The sequence below is a fragment of the Papaver somniferum genome, chromosome 7 (assembly GCF_003573695.1).
Source record: "Papaver somniferum cultivar HN1 chromosome 7, ASM357369v1, whole genome shotgun sequence".
NCBI classification, from domain to species: domain Eukaryota; kingdom Viridiplantae; phylum Streptophyta; class Magnoliopsida; order Ranunculales; family Papaveraceae; genus Papaver; species Papaver somniferum.
Window position 1 is genome coordinate 259735477 of NC_039364.1, and position 19159 is coordinate 259754635.

The following is a 19159-nucleotide window of genomic DNA, read 5'->3' on the forward strand; positions in this document are numbered from 1 at the left end:
CAAGGGAAAATGAATGTGCATTTGCCTAGCGTTAAGGCCCGGTAAGTAGCGTAATAATGGCGCATCGGGGAAGTTATGGCCTGCGCACCCAGGCGGGGCAGGTATAATTTTCCAGTCCGTCACACATTTACTAGGTCTTACTAATCAGGTATCATCTATGGTTGAATTTAGAAATCGATTTATAAGGAGTTAGATTTTACATCTTCATATGTGAATACAAGATCCAATGATAGAAAACAAACTGACGAAGTTGAGAAATTAATTCTTGCATTCTTCGATGGAACTGATCCTGAAGGTTGGATCTATAAAGCTGAATTGTATTTCGAATTTTTTTATGAAACACCACCACTACAACAAGTTAAAACTGCAATTTTTCATCTTGATGTAAGGATTTAAAGTTGTATAAATGGATAAAATTGATTGATTCAATACAAACTTGGGTAGGGTTTTCAACTTCTTTGCTTAAAAGATTTGGAAGAAATCATTATGATGAACCAGCTGGTTCATTCACAAAATTGAGTCAAATGGGTTGTCACCCTTTTCGTGAGCTTCCTTTTCACCCTGTCGGCTCGGAAACCATTAGTGGAGTTTGGGTCGTAATTTTTGGTATGTCTTTGAGTTTGGGTCGTAAGTTTGTCCATTTTAGAGTTTGGGTCGTTGACCCGTTAGTCAACCTGGTCAATTGGTCAAACTGTTAGTATTATCTGACGACCGTCAACTTCTATTAATTAACTTATTTACACGTTTGCCATTAATCAGTTTTGTCTTCCCTTATTCCCCTTCTCTTAATCGTATCTTCTTTTCACTTTAGATCTATATACCAGAAACTCCGAGAGGCAATTCAGAGATTCATAGGAAAAAAACTCATTTATCTTCTTTATTAGCTCGACACATGAACGTTTCCTGTTAGGTGCGATGATTATGACGAGTTGATGACAGAGGATAGAGGCGAGTTTGCTGGTTCTGAGATTTTAAGATGGAGAAAGGAGCAGTTGACGTTAGATAAGTGAATCAGAGCTATATACAGCACAACCAAGTAAGTAAAATCAAACCCACACATATTTTTTTTCCCAAATTCCATGTTTAATTGTGTTAATTTGATAATGCAATGAAATTTTATTTCTAGGGTTTATATTATAATTGGAATTGAATGATTAATTTGATGTAACTGAACATGGGTATTTCTGATTTGGTGAAAATTGAAAATTAGGGTTTGTGTAAGTAGAATAAGGGTGGTAATTCTATCATGATTGAGTGAAATTGAATGATGTAAACATGATATGAATTACAATTACATTGATATAAACGACTATTAGTTATATTGAAATATCAATATCATAAGAATATGTAATTGAGGTATGGAAAATGGCTAATTTCATACATTTCATTTCACTGAAGTGTCAATCCAATCGTAGGGAATGAACTGTCAGGAGTTCATAGACGTGTATGGTTAGACATCAATCTAGTATTAGATATATAAAAAAACGATGCAGCAGCAGCTGAATATATTGTCTCGATAGAAATTATGGCAGGAGAAATAGATATCATAGATTCTGTTCGAATTAAGGAAAAAGAATTGTCGGAGGCAGAGCTGGCGGTGCTATTGGAGCTGTTAGAGGTAGAGGAGGTAGAGCTGGAGTTGTTGGAGTCAGAGCTACCGGTGCAACTGCAGCTGTTGGAACTCAGTCTTCCCAAACTTCCACAATAACCCAACAAACTCCAAGAGAAGAGAGGAACTGGAATTGGTAGAGCTGGTAATGCCGAATAAGGGGTGGAAATAGTGGACTGCAAGTTATCCAGTGGAGAACATGACTAGGAGGAATGCTTCTCTGATGGAAATGACTCAAGACCAACCACCTGCAAAGAGAGGCAAGCAATCAAAGAAAAGCACAGTCGTGCAGTGGTATTAGGTAAGCTTCTTTTATTAGAACTGAAATTGGATTAAGTGTAGTATAGTTTCATGGTAAACAAGTATATTCAGTACTTTTAACTTACTTTCTTTTGGATGCAAAATTGATCTTGGAAGCAAAACTGAAGTTGTGATATGTTAACTGTTAACATGAAATACAATTGATTTTTTTTGTTAAACTGGACCTGTTTTATATGTTGTCATATTATTTTTAGATCAGACTATTTCTTTTCCTTTCATCATACATGTAACTTCATCTATTCTAGTTGTATGAGAGTTGCTGGTACGAAGAACTCAGGCAGTTCTACTTGTATTTTTGGGTTGTAATTGCTTGAAACGGTTGTCGGATTTGTTTTTGCATCTTATGAAGGCATGCAACGAAATGAATGTCACCACACATCTCGGAGCAATTTGGACCGTAGATTCTTTCATGATAGCACGTGATTTTTAAGTGGGCACGTGCGTGAAATATTTAACGGAGTGTCAAACTGCGTAAATAAGTTAACTGACGGAAGTTAATGGACGTCAGATGACACTAACAGTTTGACCAGTTGACTAACGGGTTCGACGACCCCACTCTAAAACGGACAAACTTACGACCCAAACTCAAATACATACCAAAACTTACGATCCAAACACTAATTAACTCAATAAAGATTATGAAATCTTACTGCCAAAAAAAAAGTAGGGCTTTCCAATTACAAAAATGTAACGACAACTTTGCAAGATCCATTATATTAGATAATGAGTGAAGAATATAAACCCTTTAAAATTACTAAAATGGCGATTTGTGTATATGCCTATTTTCTAAATTATATTCCTTCCATCTTCCGGAGTTTACTTCTTTCGATTAAAATGCATACGATAATCAAAACTAAATAGTATAATATTGTAAGTTGCTAAAGCCAGAGACCCGACAGTGGTTCAAGTGCGCAAGTAGTTTAGGAAAGTTTGGGTTTTCGATTTCTTCGCATCTAGTTAAGGTTATCTTTCCTTTTATGTTTATCTTCGGATTATTTTTCTTAGCTTCCAAGTTTTATGATCTATTTAAGAAAGCCGAGAATGTTATTTTGAAGGCAGTTGATTTAATAAGAAAATTTTTTAAACTCATAGAGTTATCATATGTTCAGTTTATGTTAATCCCATAACCCTGCATCAGGTGTGCATGATAACATAACTCTTTTACTCTTTCTTGAATCGTTCCCATCCAACTCACTATTCTCTAGCCCAAAATATATTACTAGGCCATCCATTCCAGACTCTCAAGCACTAGAAATCGTGAAATCAAATCACCCTAAAAAAATGAAGTTGTCTGTCACACCGTCTTTTTCTCTTTCTCTACATTCCTTTGCTTGTATTTTAATCTTACCAGCTACTAATCCAAGCAAGAAATGTTGTCACGAAATTTGTGTTCCAAATCAATGCCTCAATATTTGTCTCCAAACATGCTTCGAAATAATGGTCACTAAGCCATAAAAACGTACTCTAATTAAACAAATTCAAAGCCATAAAATGCTGCTGGACTGCACTCCAATTCGTCGCCCTTGCTGTTTGCATCCAGCTCCACCCCCTAGTCAGGATTTTCAAGTACATGATTTCATCCTCTGGTCACGATTTTCCTGCCATGCATTCATGATAAAAAAATTCCAATAAGTATGTTTCGTCTCAACTCCTACCAAAGGTTTTAGCTTCAGATAAAACACTTACAACCTCAAGAGAAGCAATGTATTCCTCGATCACTGTCTTTGTACTTTCTACTGATCCGCCCGCGCTGCCAATGTTGTCACGATATTCCTTCATGAATGAAAGATAAAAAAGTACCCTTCAGGAAGTTTCTTACAGGACTCCTAAGTTAACCGTTATCAATCACATTACACAAATACTTGACACAAATGAGAGCAGGACTTTTCTGAATACACACCGAGAGAATATCCCACACAACTTTCTTCTCTATCTGGTGATGGACAATTCACTTTCAATCTTAGCACTTATCCTACAAGTCCAGTATAACCTTGAGTTAATGACATGCAGTGTGGCTTTTATACAGATAAAGGTCAAAACAAGAGAAGTAGATGGGAACACTCACTCGGACGACCAAAGATAACCAAGAATAACAGCAATGGACTGCAGCAGATCCATAATGGGAAAACATTAGAGTCAAAAGGAAAGAGATATAAGATGCATAAGAGCAAGACTGCAAGAGCAATGCTGACCTGAAGCGTGGGGAATCCATATTGCAATTTTTCCTTGTAGAGCTCAGACGAGTTCAGCTGTAAAATATTAAAAGCAGAAGAGACAAACAACAACAGTATAATAATATTTGACATCAAAACAGATAAACTTATCATGTGAAAAAAAGCGACATGAAAATTTGAGCAACCTGTTTCTTTTTGAGATGATTTGCCGCTGCATCAACTTTTTTGGAATATCTGCACGACGATCAGAAACCGCTAAGGAATCTCAGGGAGGAAATGTCAGACATCTCTGGAACCGGTGCTTTTAATAATTTTAAGAAGCATAAATTCAAAATACAACTTCTAGCTTTGATAATAGAAAATCGTGAATTAGACAAACAAATGGGTAGGGTGTACCGTATGAAGTGCTCCATAAGCCAAGTGATTCGTTCACCATCATTCTCCTCAAACCTTTTTGACAATATATGTTTTTCCGTCTCGGCAATGCCACCTGAACAAGATAAGATATCCCTCAGTGAATTTTAAATGTCATTTCGAAGCAGGCGTCAGTGAAGATGAAAGCAGGATTCCTAAGGCGTCAGTGAAGATAAAAGGCGCTAGGCAAGGCGGCGAGGCGCCAAGCCTAGCGCCTTTGGCGCCTAAGGCGCCCCAGGCGAGCGCCCAAGATTTAGAAAAAAACATATGTAAGCTTAATTTGGCGCCTTAAGCGCCTTTTCTTCTAGGCGCTAGGCCTGCGCTTAGTGCGCCTTTTGCGGCTAGGCGCTAAAGGCGCTCGCCTTTTACAACATAGAGCAGGAAGATATAGAAAACCAATGGTTCTTCACACAGACAAAAGCAATAGCATGAATACGAGACCTAGCTCATCACCAGACAATAACTGACTGCCAAATCTTAGACATGAAGACACCAACTATCACACGATTTCATGAAAAAAATGAGCAAATAGTCCCCCACCACGGAAATATCATACAGATTGTGGACTGAATTGAGTAGATAAAATGCAGCTGTTTAAATGTGCAACAAGGTATCCAGAAAGGAACGCAACTATATCTCGGAAATCTAGGCACTCAAATACTAACCAACAGACAAAAAAACATCAATAAAGTCAGATTAGCTATAAAATTTGCTTGCCTTACCAGTTAATGATTCAATTAGAGATATAAGACGTTCTTCAATTTCTGCTTTAAAATGCATAGTGCTCCCATGAATCTGAGAAAGTAACCAAAGTAAATCTTCCGAATTCTAGATATATTTCTTATATATAGACTAAAAACGTGCACATCCGAAGTTGCATGGCAAAATAATCTTACCATATCCATGGAAGGAGGGAATATTGCAATGTCCAATTCCAAAGCATCATTCACAAACTTGTCAGAAGCACAACCTTTCACTATATCAAGTGCCGCAATGGCAGACCCACAAAAATAATCATCCAATTCCTCATCCTGGATGATTTTGATCATTACCTTGACTCCTCCAGCATTGACAAAATGCACTTTGTTCTCCAGATGTTCTAATAGAAAAAATAAACAACCAAACAAAGTCCAAGGCAGGTCTTCTTCTTCTTCTTGTTCTTTCTCTTCTTCTGTTTTTTCTTCGTCAGGACTTGTAAGAGATGAAAGAGCATTTACAACAACAGGCACAATGCCCATTTGGCCTAACTGGAATCTATTTTTCATACTAGACATCAAAAGAGTATTTAAAAACCCCACAGCACACACTTTTGCATCCCATTTGGTACATGTGATTGCTTCCAATACCCAATTAATCAGTTTGCTGTTACAGCCGGCAATTGTTGCTACAGCTCCTCCTCCTTCAAAAATCATCTGTGCAATATTTTGTACTGCTCGTAAATCATCATTGTCAGAAAACTTGCCAATAGTAGAAGCAAATACTTCTAAGGCTCCCATGTTAACTAGAGATTGCACCATCAAGGCAACTTGTGTTTTTTGACCAGGAACTGCATAATCCTCATGAGTTAGCTAAAGTTCTTCGAATGTTGAAAGAGTACAACTAGCTAAACGCTTACCGCATTTATCATCTTTTAATAATTCAATCATCGACGGAAAAACCTCCTTAAGATTTACTAACTGAGGAAAGAATTTGTGATAAACTGTTTTGACCTTTCTGAACTGTCTGATTACTTTGATAAGCTTCTGTTCACAATCAGCGATTTCAGGTGCACTATCCTCCTTTTTACGAGCTGCTTTGGTGTAATCTTTGAATATTTGTACGAAGGATGTCTCAAGTTCTTCTGGTGTTTTAGCTTTAGGAGCTGGATATCTGTCGGACACCGCTCGAATATCTTGATCAGTTCTCGGTTGTAATGCGCTGACTGAAACCCTAGGCCTTTGGAACGGATAGCAGTCGCCGGAGTTTGGAGTACCCATCTCTCTCTGCTGCACAATCTTCTGAGACAAGCAGCGGCACTAGAATAACATTATATTATAGATCTTCGGAGAAGATGCAGTTCTTTATTGGGCTGGGTTTGCAACTGCACGACCATGCTCTAAGCTGGTTCCGGCCCTGTAGCTCATCCACTGCCGCATTTGGTTGAGCCCGTATTAGGATTCTTCCTCTCCATGTCTACTAACAGCAGCATCTTGCGAAGCCATGGAAATAGCAACAGACCGACTGACCATTGCTCTCGGGACTGCCGGTGTTCATTTTTCATGCATAGCACTTTTTATTTGGCTCAACACACTATTCCATAGTTCTTGACGGACCCGCACACGTCTCTTTTTTCATCATTTTTTTAATATTTCTAAGGTGACAAAATTTACCTGAACAGTTGTCAATTCGAATGAACCATGAATGCAAAATGCTAGCTGCATTTTTCAATACAAAATGAAATACTATTTCAAGCATTCAGATTGAATATTCAATTTTCAGAACTACAAATGCTGGACATATTATAGGTTGGGTCGTGGGTACAGCGAGTTGTCCTGTTGATCCAGAAATGAGTTCCTCAAGCCCAGAAATACAGCCTACATGTTGTTGGCAGATACTTAAAAGAGAGATGATGTTGTGCGATGGTAATGTGGAAGTGACAAAGGCGCTCATCAGAACCAGGTGTCTCGTATATGGTCAAAAGACAAGGCAAGCCAGAAAAACCATTTACTTGTAGGCATTTCAATGAGGTCCAAAATAAAAGAAGCTCCCTCTTGCTGCTCCATAGACAGCCTCTACAACCTTCCAGAACCAGCAAATCTATTCGTCAAGGTTTCTGTGTAGCCTTCCTACTCGGCATGCTCTTTCCAATCTATTAAAAGAATAGGATTATCACCTCCAAGTAAAGCACAATCAAGACCTTTCAGGTCTATAGCTTGGAAAAAGCTTTTCACCAGCCTTGGCTTACAAAGCATATCAGCAAGACCGTTTGCAAAATAGGCAACCTAACCTCAGATTGATTTGACGAAGCAATGCTGAATAAGATGTACATACTTTTGTTCTTACTATTGACAACAATGTTGTTCCATCCAAAGCACAGCGCCATGGTTTTCCTGGATCCGAACTCTTCAATTTCCCTGACAAATGTTAACCCCATTGCATCTGAATCAACAAAGTTGACATCCATCTCCAGCATCTTTTTGCAACTCCTGTGCATGATTGGATCTGCGCATTACATGTCATTCAAAGATATGTTTTCCCCTACTAATTGCAAGAAAAATACACGATCAAATGCAATGCCTACTTGCACTTCACGCAATGCCTACTTGTACAGGGTTGGGAAAGAATCTGCAGCGGTTCTTCGGGCATTCAACAAAATGGGAATTTTAATTTTCTGGACTAAAGAGTGCTTGGCATACCCAGAGAAGCCACTCCCGCAAAACACCATGACCCGTAGCTACCTCGTCTTTGAGACGGTCTGTTAACCTTTTTTGTTTTGCAAATTACTTTAGAAACCCAAATCTCTCTTTATCCATCAAAACATCATAAAAAAAAAAGACCAACAGTAATGAAATGCAATCGGAAGTATGAGATGGAGTGATTCTAGACGAACAACAAAAAAAACAACTTAAAAACAATCCTCTCACATTAATGTGGGACCTGCCCGCAAAAGCTTAGCAGGGGATCCCTTTTTGGGTAGATCCCACTCCAATGTGAGAGGGGTTGTTTTGGTGTTGTTTTTTTGTTGTTCGATCTGAACTGAATGAAACCCGTTATTCGTGGCCACCTCACCCTTACAGTTGTCTGGCCAATACCAATTGATAAAACTAATCTCTGTTGGTTTTCAATTGCTGCACCATTGGCATGCGCCATGCACAACTGCAAAGGATGATACAGCCTTCACTTTACTTCAGATATCCTAATCTGTTGTATGAAAACACCTGATAAAGTGAAGCATTGGCACCATATTCATTCTATCACTGACATGAGATTATTGTCACATGTTCTTGTTTTGAACTGAGTTCTAATACTCATTAAAATCAAGGGCAAGCAAAATTAATTAAAAAACTGTCAAAATTTTGTTTCAGCAGAAGCAGAAGTCAGAAACAAAAATTTTATGCTACAAAAAAAGGTTTGTTCTTGTTTTGAACTGAGGTCTAATACTCATTAAAATCAAGGGCAAGCAAAATTAATTAAAAAACTGTCAAAATTTTGTTTCAGCACAAGCAGAAGTCAGAAACAAAAATTTTATGCCACAAAAAAAAGGTTTTGAGTGTGGAAGTTACTTTTCGATTTCTAGAAGTCAAAAAGCAAGAAGTTAATTTGGGTATCGAGTTTTAAAACGACTTCTAGAAGCAAAAAAGTTAACTTTTGATGCACTTCTGACTTCTAATGCTAATAACTTTTTTGTTTCTAGAAATCATTTTAAAATTATGTCGCCAAATTAACTTCTGATTTTTCGACTTCTAACAGTTGAAAAGCAACTTGTCAAATACTATTCAAACAGGCTATAAATCATGTGCTTCCCTCGAAGAAAAATCATGCCAAGAATCTTATGGTGCCTAGGTGCACTTTTAAGTTGTTATGAGGATTAGCATGTCATAGCGACTCAACTTTTTTTTCTTCAACATAAATATTGATACAATGGAAAAGGCGAACATAAACCATCTTAGAACTATACTAAACTCGTTTTGTAACAAAACATTCCAAAATCCAAAATGCAAGGATGGTAACAACAATTCAACGTATACAAAGAATTGGTCCCGAGAAAAATCCCGACAGACATAGCCCAGTGAGCCCCCGCGGAGACTAGCAGTGGGTGTACTTTACCCACAAGATTGTGTCTGTCGAAAATAATGCTCGGAACCTACTCTTCAATATACCTAAAATTATTGGACAAAAAACAACCTCTCTTTGCTTGGATAGAGGGAAATAAAATCAATTCTAAACAGACAAAAAAAAAGCACCAGTATTATGGATATTGAGTGTACATGAGACAAAAAGTTAGAGCTACACCAAGACCACGACATGAAAGATGATTATTCAATAGCGAAGACGCCTGATTCTCATTCAGTCACCTTCCGACACAAAAAGTTGATACCAAGAGTATGCTTTATTGATGAGTGGACAAGATCAAAATGTAATAATGCTGGAAGTCTGAGAATCAGTTTTGCAGTATGCATTAATAACAGCTGCAGATAGCGTATCAGTGCATAAACGGTCACAGACTACACTAATTGATGAAAAAGATACAACAGATGGTATGCAGTCCAGTAAGAGGGACTGTGCCTACCCGAGCTTGCAAATATGATATGATATCAAGGAATCATTAGCTAAATAACTTGGAAAATGGCTACCCAAGCTTACAAATATGGAATCAAGGCATCATGAGCTAAAGAACTTGGTAAAACATAATCCACGTAGTCATCTTCCGACACAACTATTTGCCTTGTCGCATTTAGAAACGATGGGATCCAACCTACGGTCAGTCAAGCAGGATTGGCAGAATTAAAAATCCAAAAAAGCATGCTAGACCCACCGTGGGTTGAGTCTTGCCGGTTATCTCACATTCCCCAAGGGAATGGCCCCTCACCCCCAAGATTAGCACGCAATAATAATAAGCCAAAGCTCACACATCCATCAAAATACCATTATAGTGTAGTGCCCAAGCGACACAATCCCTGGGACCCCAATACGTATAATGTAAACAGTGCTGCTAGCCTTACCAAGTGCAGTCCCACGGTTTGCCACGCGTGACAGTCCCTGGGACCCCATTCTGTAGACTAGCAGGGGCAGGCTTACAGGTTAAAAGAGTCCCAGGGTTTTGCCACTGGACAAATCTCAGGACATGGCCCATGATAAAGCACTACAGCAAGCATTTTGTAATGGAAAAATTAAAACAACACATACAAAAAAGACCTACAGTAAAAAAAGACCTACAGTAATAAAATGCATTAAAAAAATATGAGATGAAGTTGGTAGAATAATCGGGACTGAATTAAATCTGTTATCTGTGGATACCACATCCCTACCTTTGTCTGGCGACTATCAATTTATCACGAAGGGGAAAAACAGGTTATCTGAGTTGAAGAAAGTAAAAGTATACCTACAAGCATGTTTTCAAAATCAAGCTTCTAACACCATGGATAATGCCAAACTGTGGATTCCAAGAGAACTAATTAATCAGACACCATATATACTCGTACATGAACTTCAGAGCTGAGAGAAATATGAGAAGCAACAGTAATAACAACAATAATTAGATTGACTAGAAAAGCAGTTTGAACAATACGAATAACGAGAGAGAGAAAAAAGGATGATATCCTAATTTGTTGCATGAAAACACTTGATCAAGTCTTTGACCCTCTGACCAAAGTGAAGCACGGGCATCTCTTTAACCAAAGGGAAGCATTGGCATCAGATTCATTCTTTCACTGCCATGAGATTATTATCACATGTTCTTTTTTTTGGACTGAGTTCTAATATTGATTAAAAGCAGGGGCAAATTAATTAAAAAACTGTCAAAAATCTGTTTTAGCAGAAGGAGAAGCCAGAAACAAAAATATTATGCTATAAAAAAAAGTTTTGGATGTGGAAGTTCCTTTTCGACTTTTAGAAGTCAAAAAGCAAGAAGTTAGTATGGGTATCGAGTTTCAAAACGACTTCTAGAAGCCAAAAAGTTAACTTTTTGAAGCACTTATGACTTCTCGTGCTATTAACTTTTTTGTTTTTAGAAATCATTTTAAAATTATGTCACCCAGTTAACTTCTGACTTTTCGACTTCTAACAGTCAGATAAATCATTTGCATCCCTCAGAAGAATAATCATGCCAAGAATCTTACAGCGCATAGGTGCTTCCGTTTTTTAAGTTGTTATGTGGATGAGCGTGTCATAGCACGACTCAACTTTTTTATCTTCAACATAAACAATGGAAAAGGTGAAAATAAATAAACTCATTTTGTAACAAAACATTCCAAAATGTAAGGATAGTAACAACAATTCAACGTATACAAAGAATTGGTCCCGAGAAAAATCCCAGCAGACATAGCCCAATGAGCCCCCGAAGGAGAGTAGCAGTGGGGTGTACTTCACCCACAAGATTGTGTCTGTCGAAAATTTTGCTCGGAACCGACTCTTCAATAGCAAAGACGCTTGGAAAAGCATTCTCATTCAGTCATCGCCCGACACAAAGTTGACAAAAAACAATCTCTAGTCTAATTACTAAACAAAAAAAGCACCAATATAATGGATATTTAGTATACATGAGACAAAAAGTCAGAGCTACACCAAAACCACGAGATAAAAGATGATTATTCAATAGCGAAGACGCTTGGGAAAGCATTCTCATACAATCATCGTCCAGCGAAGACGCTTGGGAAAGCATTCTCATACAATCATCGTCCGACACAAAGTTGATACCAAGAGAACATATATGCTTTATTGATGACAGTTTATTGATGACAGGGGACAAGATCAAAATGTAATAATGCTCTGAGAACCAGTTCTGCAGTAGGCATTACTAACAGCCGCAGACAACGTATCAGTGCACAAACGGTCAGAGACTATTCTAATTGATGAAAAAGATACAAAAAATGGTAGGCAGCCAGTAGGAGGGAATGTGCCTACCCTAGAGAAGTCAATCATGACAAACTCAATCACCGGTGTAAAGTTAACCCTTACATACATGTCAAACTGTGGATCCCAAGAGAACTGATTAATCAGACAACCACATAGTCATACATGAACTTCAGAGTTGAGAGAAATATGAGAAGCAACATTGTAAATTAGCACGAGTATAAATGGATAAATGACAGGAAAATTGGATTGACTAGAAAAGCAGTTTGAACAATACGAATAATGAGAGGGGAAAAAAAGGGGGTTAATATGGGTTACCTTAGAGTACCTTCATCTCCTTCACATTTCTTGATTCGCTGCCTTAGCCTCAATTATTTCTTCTCCATTCTCTGACATAGGCGTAGAAGTTAGGCTCCCATTTTGAATTCATTTGAGTCCAGGTATAATTGTAACTAAATGGGGTGTAGTTCTCTGGGGTTATAATCCCAGCACCATGAGGTCCCATTCAAAAAAAAAAAAAAAACTTAAAAGGTTATCTTTCTTAACATGAGTTAACGACATTGAAAAAGCCAAACTAAACCGACTCAGAATTAATTTATACTTGTATTGTTAATTGTTTGGGGGAGTTCAAGGTGAGGTCCGTTCAGATATTTTGATACAAGAAATTCTAACAAACAACAAAAGACTCCCGATGGAATGCTGGGTCCTATAACTGCTCAATTAGGCCCACCAATCTCCCCAAAATTTTCTGTCCGCTACTAATTACCAACTGGTTTCCAATTTCTGCATCACTGTATACACAACTACAAAGGAATCGTACATAGCCTTTACATTCGATAAACCCAACAAATGCAATATTTATCATAGTAACACAAGATTTAGTAGAGCCTGTATAGGGATAGCACATCATAGCAGTAATATAAATAGGCTCAAATCAAGTGTAATTTCGACTCCATCACTGAGGGAAAATAAAATCAATCTGAAAAAGCCATCATAAAAGAGAAGAGATATTCAAAAGATACCTAACACTTCTGAACCACAGATTTATGTACATGATTGCTAAAGGGGGTACCAAAATTACTTGGAAGAGTTTAATACTATGATTCAAAAGATGGCACCCAATCATTACCAGGAATGGGATCCACCAGCCTACAAACACGCCCCATACTAGTACTAGGGTGCGACTCAGATGAGACCAACGTACCCAAAAACCCGCCCCTGTTAATACTAGGATGGGACTCACCAAGGATTAATAGGGGGGGTCTTTGGGACCTAACTCCACCCCTTGGTTCACGAGGGACAAACCGGTGAGTCTAGCACTACTCCCATTTTGAAGTATTTGATTTTTTAAAATCTCAAATTACAAACATCCATCCAGACAATATAGACGAACCAACTTAACGACCAGGTACTGTTCCAATGTGAAATCATTAGTTTTAGAAAATGCCTGATCAGTAAGATTGTAGCTCTATTAGTTTTGAAATGTATATTCACATAAAAATATTTTGGTTTTTTTTAAGATTGCATCTTTTATTAGAACTATCTTTAAACTCATTCTATAACAAAAATAATCCTTCAAAGCGGGTTTATATTAGTCAGTTGACTCAGATCCATAACAAGCTTATATCAGTCAATTTTCCGCTCTCCTAAAATATCCGACAGCATTACACCATAATTCAAAAAGTAAGCACGCATAGCATACTAACAGTCTAACAGAGAGAAATAATAATCAATGCTAACCCAATCATTAAAGTAAGAAGGCACCAACATAAAGGATATAGGATGCACGTGAGAAACAAAGGTTGAGCTCCACCAAGACCACAACATGAATGATGATTATTCAAGAACAAAGACGCTTCACAAAGCATTCTCATTTAGTCTTCTTGTAACAGGGAAGATCCAAATGTTAAAACGTTGGAAATCTTAGAACTAAAGTACCGTAGTTAAGGAGTAGACATTACTGTTACAATGTTGGAAGTCTTAGAACTAAACTACCATAGTTAAGGAGTAAACATTACTAAAAGCTACAAAAGATTTATCAGTGCAAAAACAGTGAATAGATGAAAAAGATTAAAAAAATAAAAAATAAATAAATAAGCAGTCAGTAGAAAGGAATGTGGCTACCCGAGCTTACAAACATGAAATCAAGGCATCATGAGCTAAATAGCTTGGAAAAGCAAAATCCATGTAGTCATCTTCCGACACAAAATTGGTACCAGGTTGACCTATTTGCTTTATAGATGACATACAAATGTGGATAACATTTAAGTTAACATACAAAAAAGACTAAGTTAACATTTAATAGATGTTTTACAAGTAGATGGGTCCCAGAGTTTGATCATACCAGATACAACCTAAGGTAAAGTTTGCATTTCATAATAGAAAAACTAAAACAGTACTGCAATGCATTCAAAAAAAAAAATGTGAGATGGAGTTAGTAGACAAATCGGGACTGAATTAAACCCGTTATCTGTGGATACCACATCCCTACGGTTGTCTGGCCGCTACCAGCTGAAACTAATCTCAACTAGTTTTCAATTTCTGCATCATTGGTATACACAACTGTGAAGGAATTATACATAGCTTTCACACTCAATAAACCCAATATATGCAATATTATTCTAATAACAAAATTTAGTGCAAACTCATTAGTTATAGCGATATCAAATCAATAGGCTCATATCAAGTGTAATTTTGACTCAATCACTGTGGGAAAATTTAATCAATCCGAAATCAATCATAAAATAGAAGAATAGATATTTCAAAAGATACCAGATACTTTTGAACCATAGATTTACATACATAATTGCTAACGGGGGTACCAAGGTTTACTACTACGATTCAAAAGATGGCACCTAAATTCATATTATCTTCATCTCTTAATCAATAAATCAAAGAGATTAAATTTTATGGTGCCCCACTAGAGCCCTCTCTCTTTCTAATCACTGCCGAGAATCAGAATCATTAAACCAAAAAAAAAAAATCAATTTGAAAAACAAGATCTTACAATGGAAGCTGGAGATGTAGAACTACTGAAACTGTATGCTGCGAAATGGAATTGACTCATAATTAAAATATCAGGCCAACATTACATGGCAAGAAGAATGAAGGAAACAGAAGGTTAGATCGTTGAAATGAAATTTTGAAGGAAGAGATAAGCCGTAGAACTACCGAGTGAAGAGGGACTAGCGAAGGTTATATCGTCACAATCTATGAAAAATTAGGGTTCGTGTAGTTTACCATTTTGCCCCTTACTTTTCTTCCGTGAACCAAAAACTGCCGTGTAACACCTTGGTACCACGACACGAGTACTCAAAGTCGAACACTAATGCTCGGACAATCAAAAACTGCCGTTCATTCCAACATTGCTAATAGGATACCGGATTCCACAGGAGGGTACCAAATGCATAAAAGACAGAGGTAATAGGGGTATCGGATTCCAACACCTTGGTACCACGAGTACTGAAAGTCCAACACTAATGCTCGGACAATCAAAAACTGCCATTCATTCCAACATTGTTAATAGGGGTATCAGATTCTACCGGATTTTATTTTGTCCTATATGTATTTTGGTACCTTCCTGTGAAATCTGGTACCCCATTAGCAGCATTGATTCATTCAAGCGTTTGTGCTTTGATCACAATCATTGGTCGGAGGAAGTAAACTCCTACCAAAGAAGACCAATAAAATTCGCTAGCACATGAACAAGTCGGCTATATAATTTAGAAAGTACGGACTTGTATCATTTTAATATGACTCGGTTGCACAAACGTGACCAAAACTGGCTTATTAGAGTTACCGCGGCATTAATTAGTCATGTAACACTATGTGTTTTTAGCATGGCGCATGCTCAGAGATGCGCCATGGCCTGAGATGAAGCTTCATCCAAAGCTTCTGTTGCGTGGAAAAAATGAGCATTGGTCTAGGCCAATACGCTGCCAAAATGTCATATTGCGTGGGCACATTGGTCAAGGCCAATATAGCACCAAGAGAGTGTAAGTTGTAAATTATATTGGTCAAGGCCAATCTCGCATCAAATGATGCCTTAGGCCAGTTAGGTAGATGTCCTTGAGAAAAGTAGAGCCTCATGACGCATTACGCAAGTCATTGGCCTTAGGCCAAGAGCAGGATGGCCTTGGTAATATACAGCCATCACGGCTGGACATTGGAGTGACCTATGGGTCAAAGCCGGAAATCCCATCATGGCCTTTCACTGGGCTTGGCTCAGGAAATGTTCATCCATCGTGGAATAACATTGGAACTGGCATGTGAGCTTGAACTGAATGTACGACCATCACGGTCGTACTTCCCATTTGGCCAAGGGTAGTCATGTGCAGCCATCACGCCCTTGGGAGTTGATGAATGATTTTTGCTCCCCTAATTTAATTTTAAAAATGTCAAGTTAACATATATAGGGAGGGGTAGTTGGTTGAAGGTGCATATGCGGACCATGCACCAAGTAAGCTTCATAGCTTAGCCTGAAGAGTATAAATGACGATGAGGGCTCATTTATAGCTGCGTAGACTTGCCAATGGAGCATATCAAGCATGGGAATCAATATGCCATGTTGCGAACCAGATAAGCATCACTTGGATGCATTTTGACGGAATGACCTATACAGACTAGGCCATTTCCATTATTGTTTGGCCACGACCTTACAAACGAGTTGGATTAAGTTGCTTGTCCATTCGTGGATGAACTACGGTATGTGCTTGATCCCTTTAGAGTAGGGAAGGTACGTACGAAGCCGCAATGAGTTGAAACATTGTCGGTTTAGTAGGCCTATCATATCATCTGGCTCGGTAGATCGATGCAGGAGATTATTGTGGTCAAACTTAATGAGGCTAGTTGCATTTCATTCCTTGGAAACTCATACTTCCTATCAAGGAGTTTGACTTAGGCATGACCAATGGCGCATTGGGCATGGCCTCGAAAGTAAGATACATACATATCAAGTTAGCGGATCTTGCATAAGCATAAGAAAAGTACGGCATGAGCCTGATTGATGCACCCTTGGCACGAGGAAGACAAGTGCATGCTCTCAGCAATGCCTTAGTTAAGTAAATAGGCCCAAGGCATGCCTTATGCATGGACAAGACTCGGCAGTATGATGATTACTCATCTAGACAGGAAACTCATTGATGAATTTCCTACGTTGAGGCAAGGATTATTACCCTTTGCGGAAAAAGGGTAAGTTGGAATAGTGTGGAAGCTAAGTTAGTTGCATCCTGCTCCATGAGCATACTTGCAAGGGAAAATGAATGTGCATTTGCCTAGCGTTAAGGCCCGGTAAGTAGCGTAATAATGGCGCATCGGGGAAGTTATGGCCTGCGCACCCAGGCGGGGCAGGTATAATTTTCCAGTCCGTCACACATTTACTAGGTCTTACTAATCAGGTATCATCTATGGTTGAATTTAGAAATCGATTTATAAGGAGTTAGATTTTACATCTTCATATGTGAATACAAGATCCAATGATAGAAAACAAACTGACGAAGTTGAGAAATTAATTCTTGCATTCTTCGATGGAACTGATCCTGAAGGTTGGATCTATAAAGCTGAATTGTATTTCGAATTTTTTTATGAAACACCACCACTACAACAAGTTAAAACTGCAATTTTTCATCTTGATGTAAGGATTTAAAGTTGTATAAATGGATAAAATTGATTGATTCAATACAAACTTGGGTAGGGTTTTCAACTTCTTTGCTTAAAAGATTTGGAAGAAATCATTATGATGAACCAGCTGGTTCATTCACAAAATTGAGTCAAATGGGTTGTCACCCTTTTCGTGAGCTTCCTTTTCACCCTGTCGGCTCGGAAACCATTAGTGGAGTTTGGGTCGTAATTTTTGGTATGTCTTTGAGTTTGGGTCGTAAGTTTGTCCATTTTAGAGTTTGGGTCGTTGACCCGTTAGTCAACCTGGTCAATTGGTCAAACTGTTAGTATTATCTGACGACCGTCAACTTCTATTAATTAACTTATTTACACGTTTGCCATTAATCAGTTTTGTCTTCCCTTATTCCCCTTCTCTTAATCGTATCTTCTTTTCACTTTAGATCTATATACCAGAAACTCCGAGAGGCAATTCAGAGATTCATAGGAAAAAAAACTCATTTATCTTCTTTATTAGCTCGACACATGAACGTTTCCTGTTAGGTGCGATGATTATGACGAGTTGATGACAGAGGATAGAGGCGAGTTTGCTGGTTCTGAGATTTTAAGATGGAGAAAGGAGCAGTTGACGTTAGATAAGTGAATCAGAGCTATATACAGCACAACCAAGTAAGTAAAATCAAACCCACACATATTTTTTTTCCCAAATTCCATGTTTAATTGTGTTAATTTGATAATGCAATGAAATTTTATTTCTAGGGTTTATATTATAATTGGAATTGAATGATTAATTTGATGTAACTGAACATGGGTATTTCTGATTTGGTGAAAATTGAAAATTAGGGTTTGTGTAAGTAGAATAAGGGTGGTAATTCTATCATGATTGAGTGAAATTGAATGATGTAAACATGATATGAATTACAATTACATTGATATAAACGACTATTAGTTATATTGAAATATCAATATCATAAGAATATGTAATTGAGGTATGGAAAATGGCTAATTTCATACATTTCATTTCACTGAAGTGTCAATCCAATCGTAGGGAATGAACTGTCAGGAGTTCATAGACGTGTATGGTTAGACATCAATCTAGTATTAGATATATAAAGAAAACGATGCAGCAGCAGCTGAAATATATTGTCTCGATAGAAATTATGGCAGGAGAAATAGATATCATAGATTCTGTTCGAATTAAGGAAAAAGAATTGTCGGAGGCAGAGCTGGCGGTGCTATTGGAGCTGTTAGAGGTAGAGGAGGTAGAGCTGGAGTTGTTGGAGTCAGAGGTACCGGTGCAACTGCAGCTGTTGGAACTCAGTCTTCCCAAACTTCCACAATAACCCAACAAACTCCAAGAGGAAGAGGAACTGGAATTGGTAGAGCTGGTAATGCCCGAATAAGGGGTGGAAATAGTGGACTGCAAGTTATCCAGTGGAGAACATGACTAGGAGGAATGCTTCTCTGATGGAAA

General features: G+C 37.9%; 1 protein-coding gene and 1 pseudogene across 6 annotated transcripts; both read right to left on the reverse strand.

Moving 5' to 3' along the window:
- Window positions 1-3445: 3445 nt before the first annotated feature.
- On the reverse strand, window positions 3446-15225 carry LOC113300239. Of its 6 annotated transcripts, XM_026549446.1 has the most exons (11): window positions 15077-15225; window positions 12388-12458; window positions 7549-7719; window positions 5415-7366; window positions 5241-5313; window positions 4501-4594; window positions 4290-4338; window positions 4123-4179; window positions 3996-4033; window positions 3617-3703; window positions 3458-3528 (listed from the first exon to the last, which is right to left on the reverse strand). In XM_026549446.1, the coding sequence occupies exons 4-10, from the start codon at window positions 6033-6035 to the stop codon at window positions 3664-3666; spliced, it is 972 nt and encodes a 323-aa protein (XP_026405231.1). In that variant the 5' UTR covers window positions 6036-7366; window positions 7549-7719; window positions 12388-12458; window positions 15077-15225; the 3' UTR covers window positions 3458-3528; window positions 3617-3663. The 6 variants fall into 6 exon arrangements, with proteins under 6 accessions (XP_026405227.1, XP_026405231.1, XP_026405229.1 ...); XM_026549442.1 differs by having other exon boundaries at window positions 3446-3528; window positions 3620-3703; window positions 5415-7719; XM_026549444.1 differs by having other exon boundaries at window positions 5415-7703.
- On the reverse strand, window positions 14489-14683 carry LOC113300913 (annotated as a pseudogene).
- Window positions 15226-19159: the final 3934 nt, after the last annotated feature.

What these genes read in the sequence shown, in the direction of transcription:
- LOC113300239 (XM_026549442.1), bottom strand. Translation starts at nt 6,035, where the DNA reads ATGGTGCAATCTCTAGTTAACATGGGAGCCTTAGAAGTATTTGCTTCT. An exon ending in TCCCTCCTTCCATGGATATG is followed by an intron (nt 5,314 to 5,414) that starts GTAAGATTATTT and finishes TTACTTTCTCAG; the next exon opens with ATTCATGGGAGCACTATGCA. An exon ending in ATGGATTCCCCACGCTTCAG is followed by an intron (nt 4,034 to 4,122) that starts GTCAGCATTGCT and finishes GATCTGCTGCAG; the next exon opens with TCCATTGCTGTTATTCTTGG.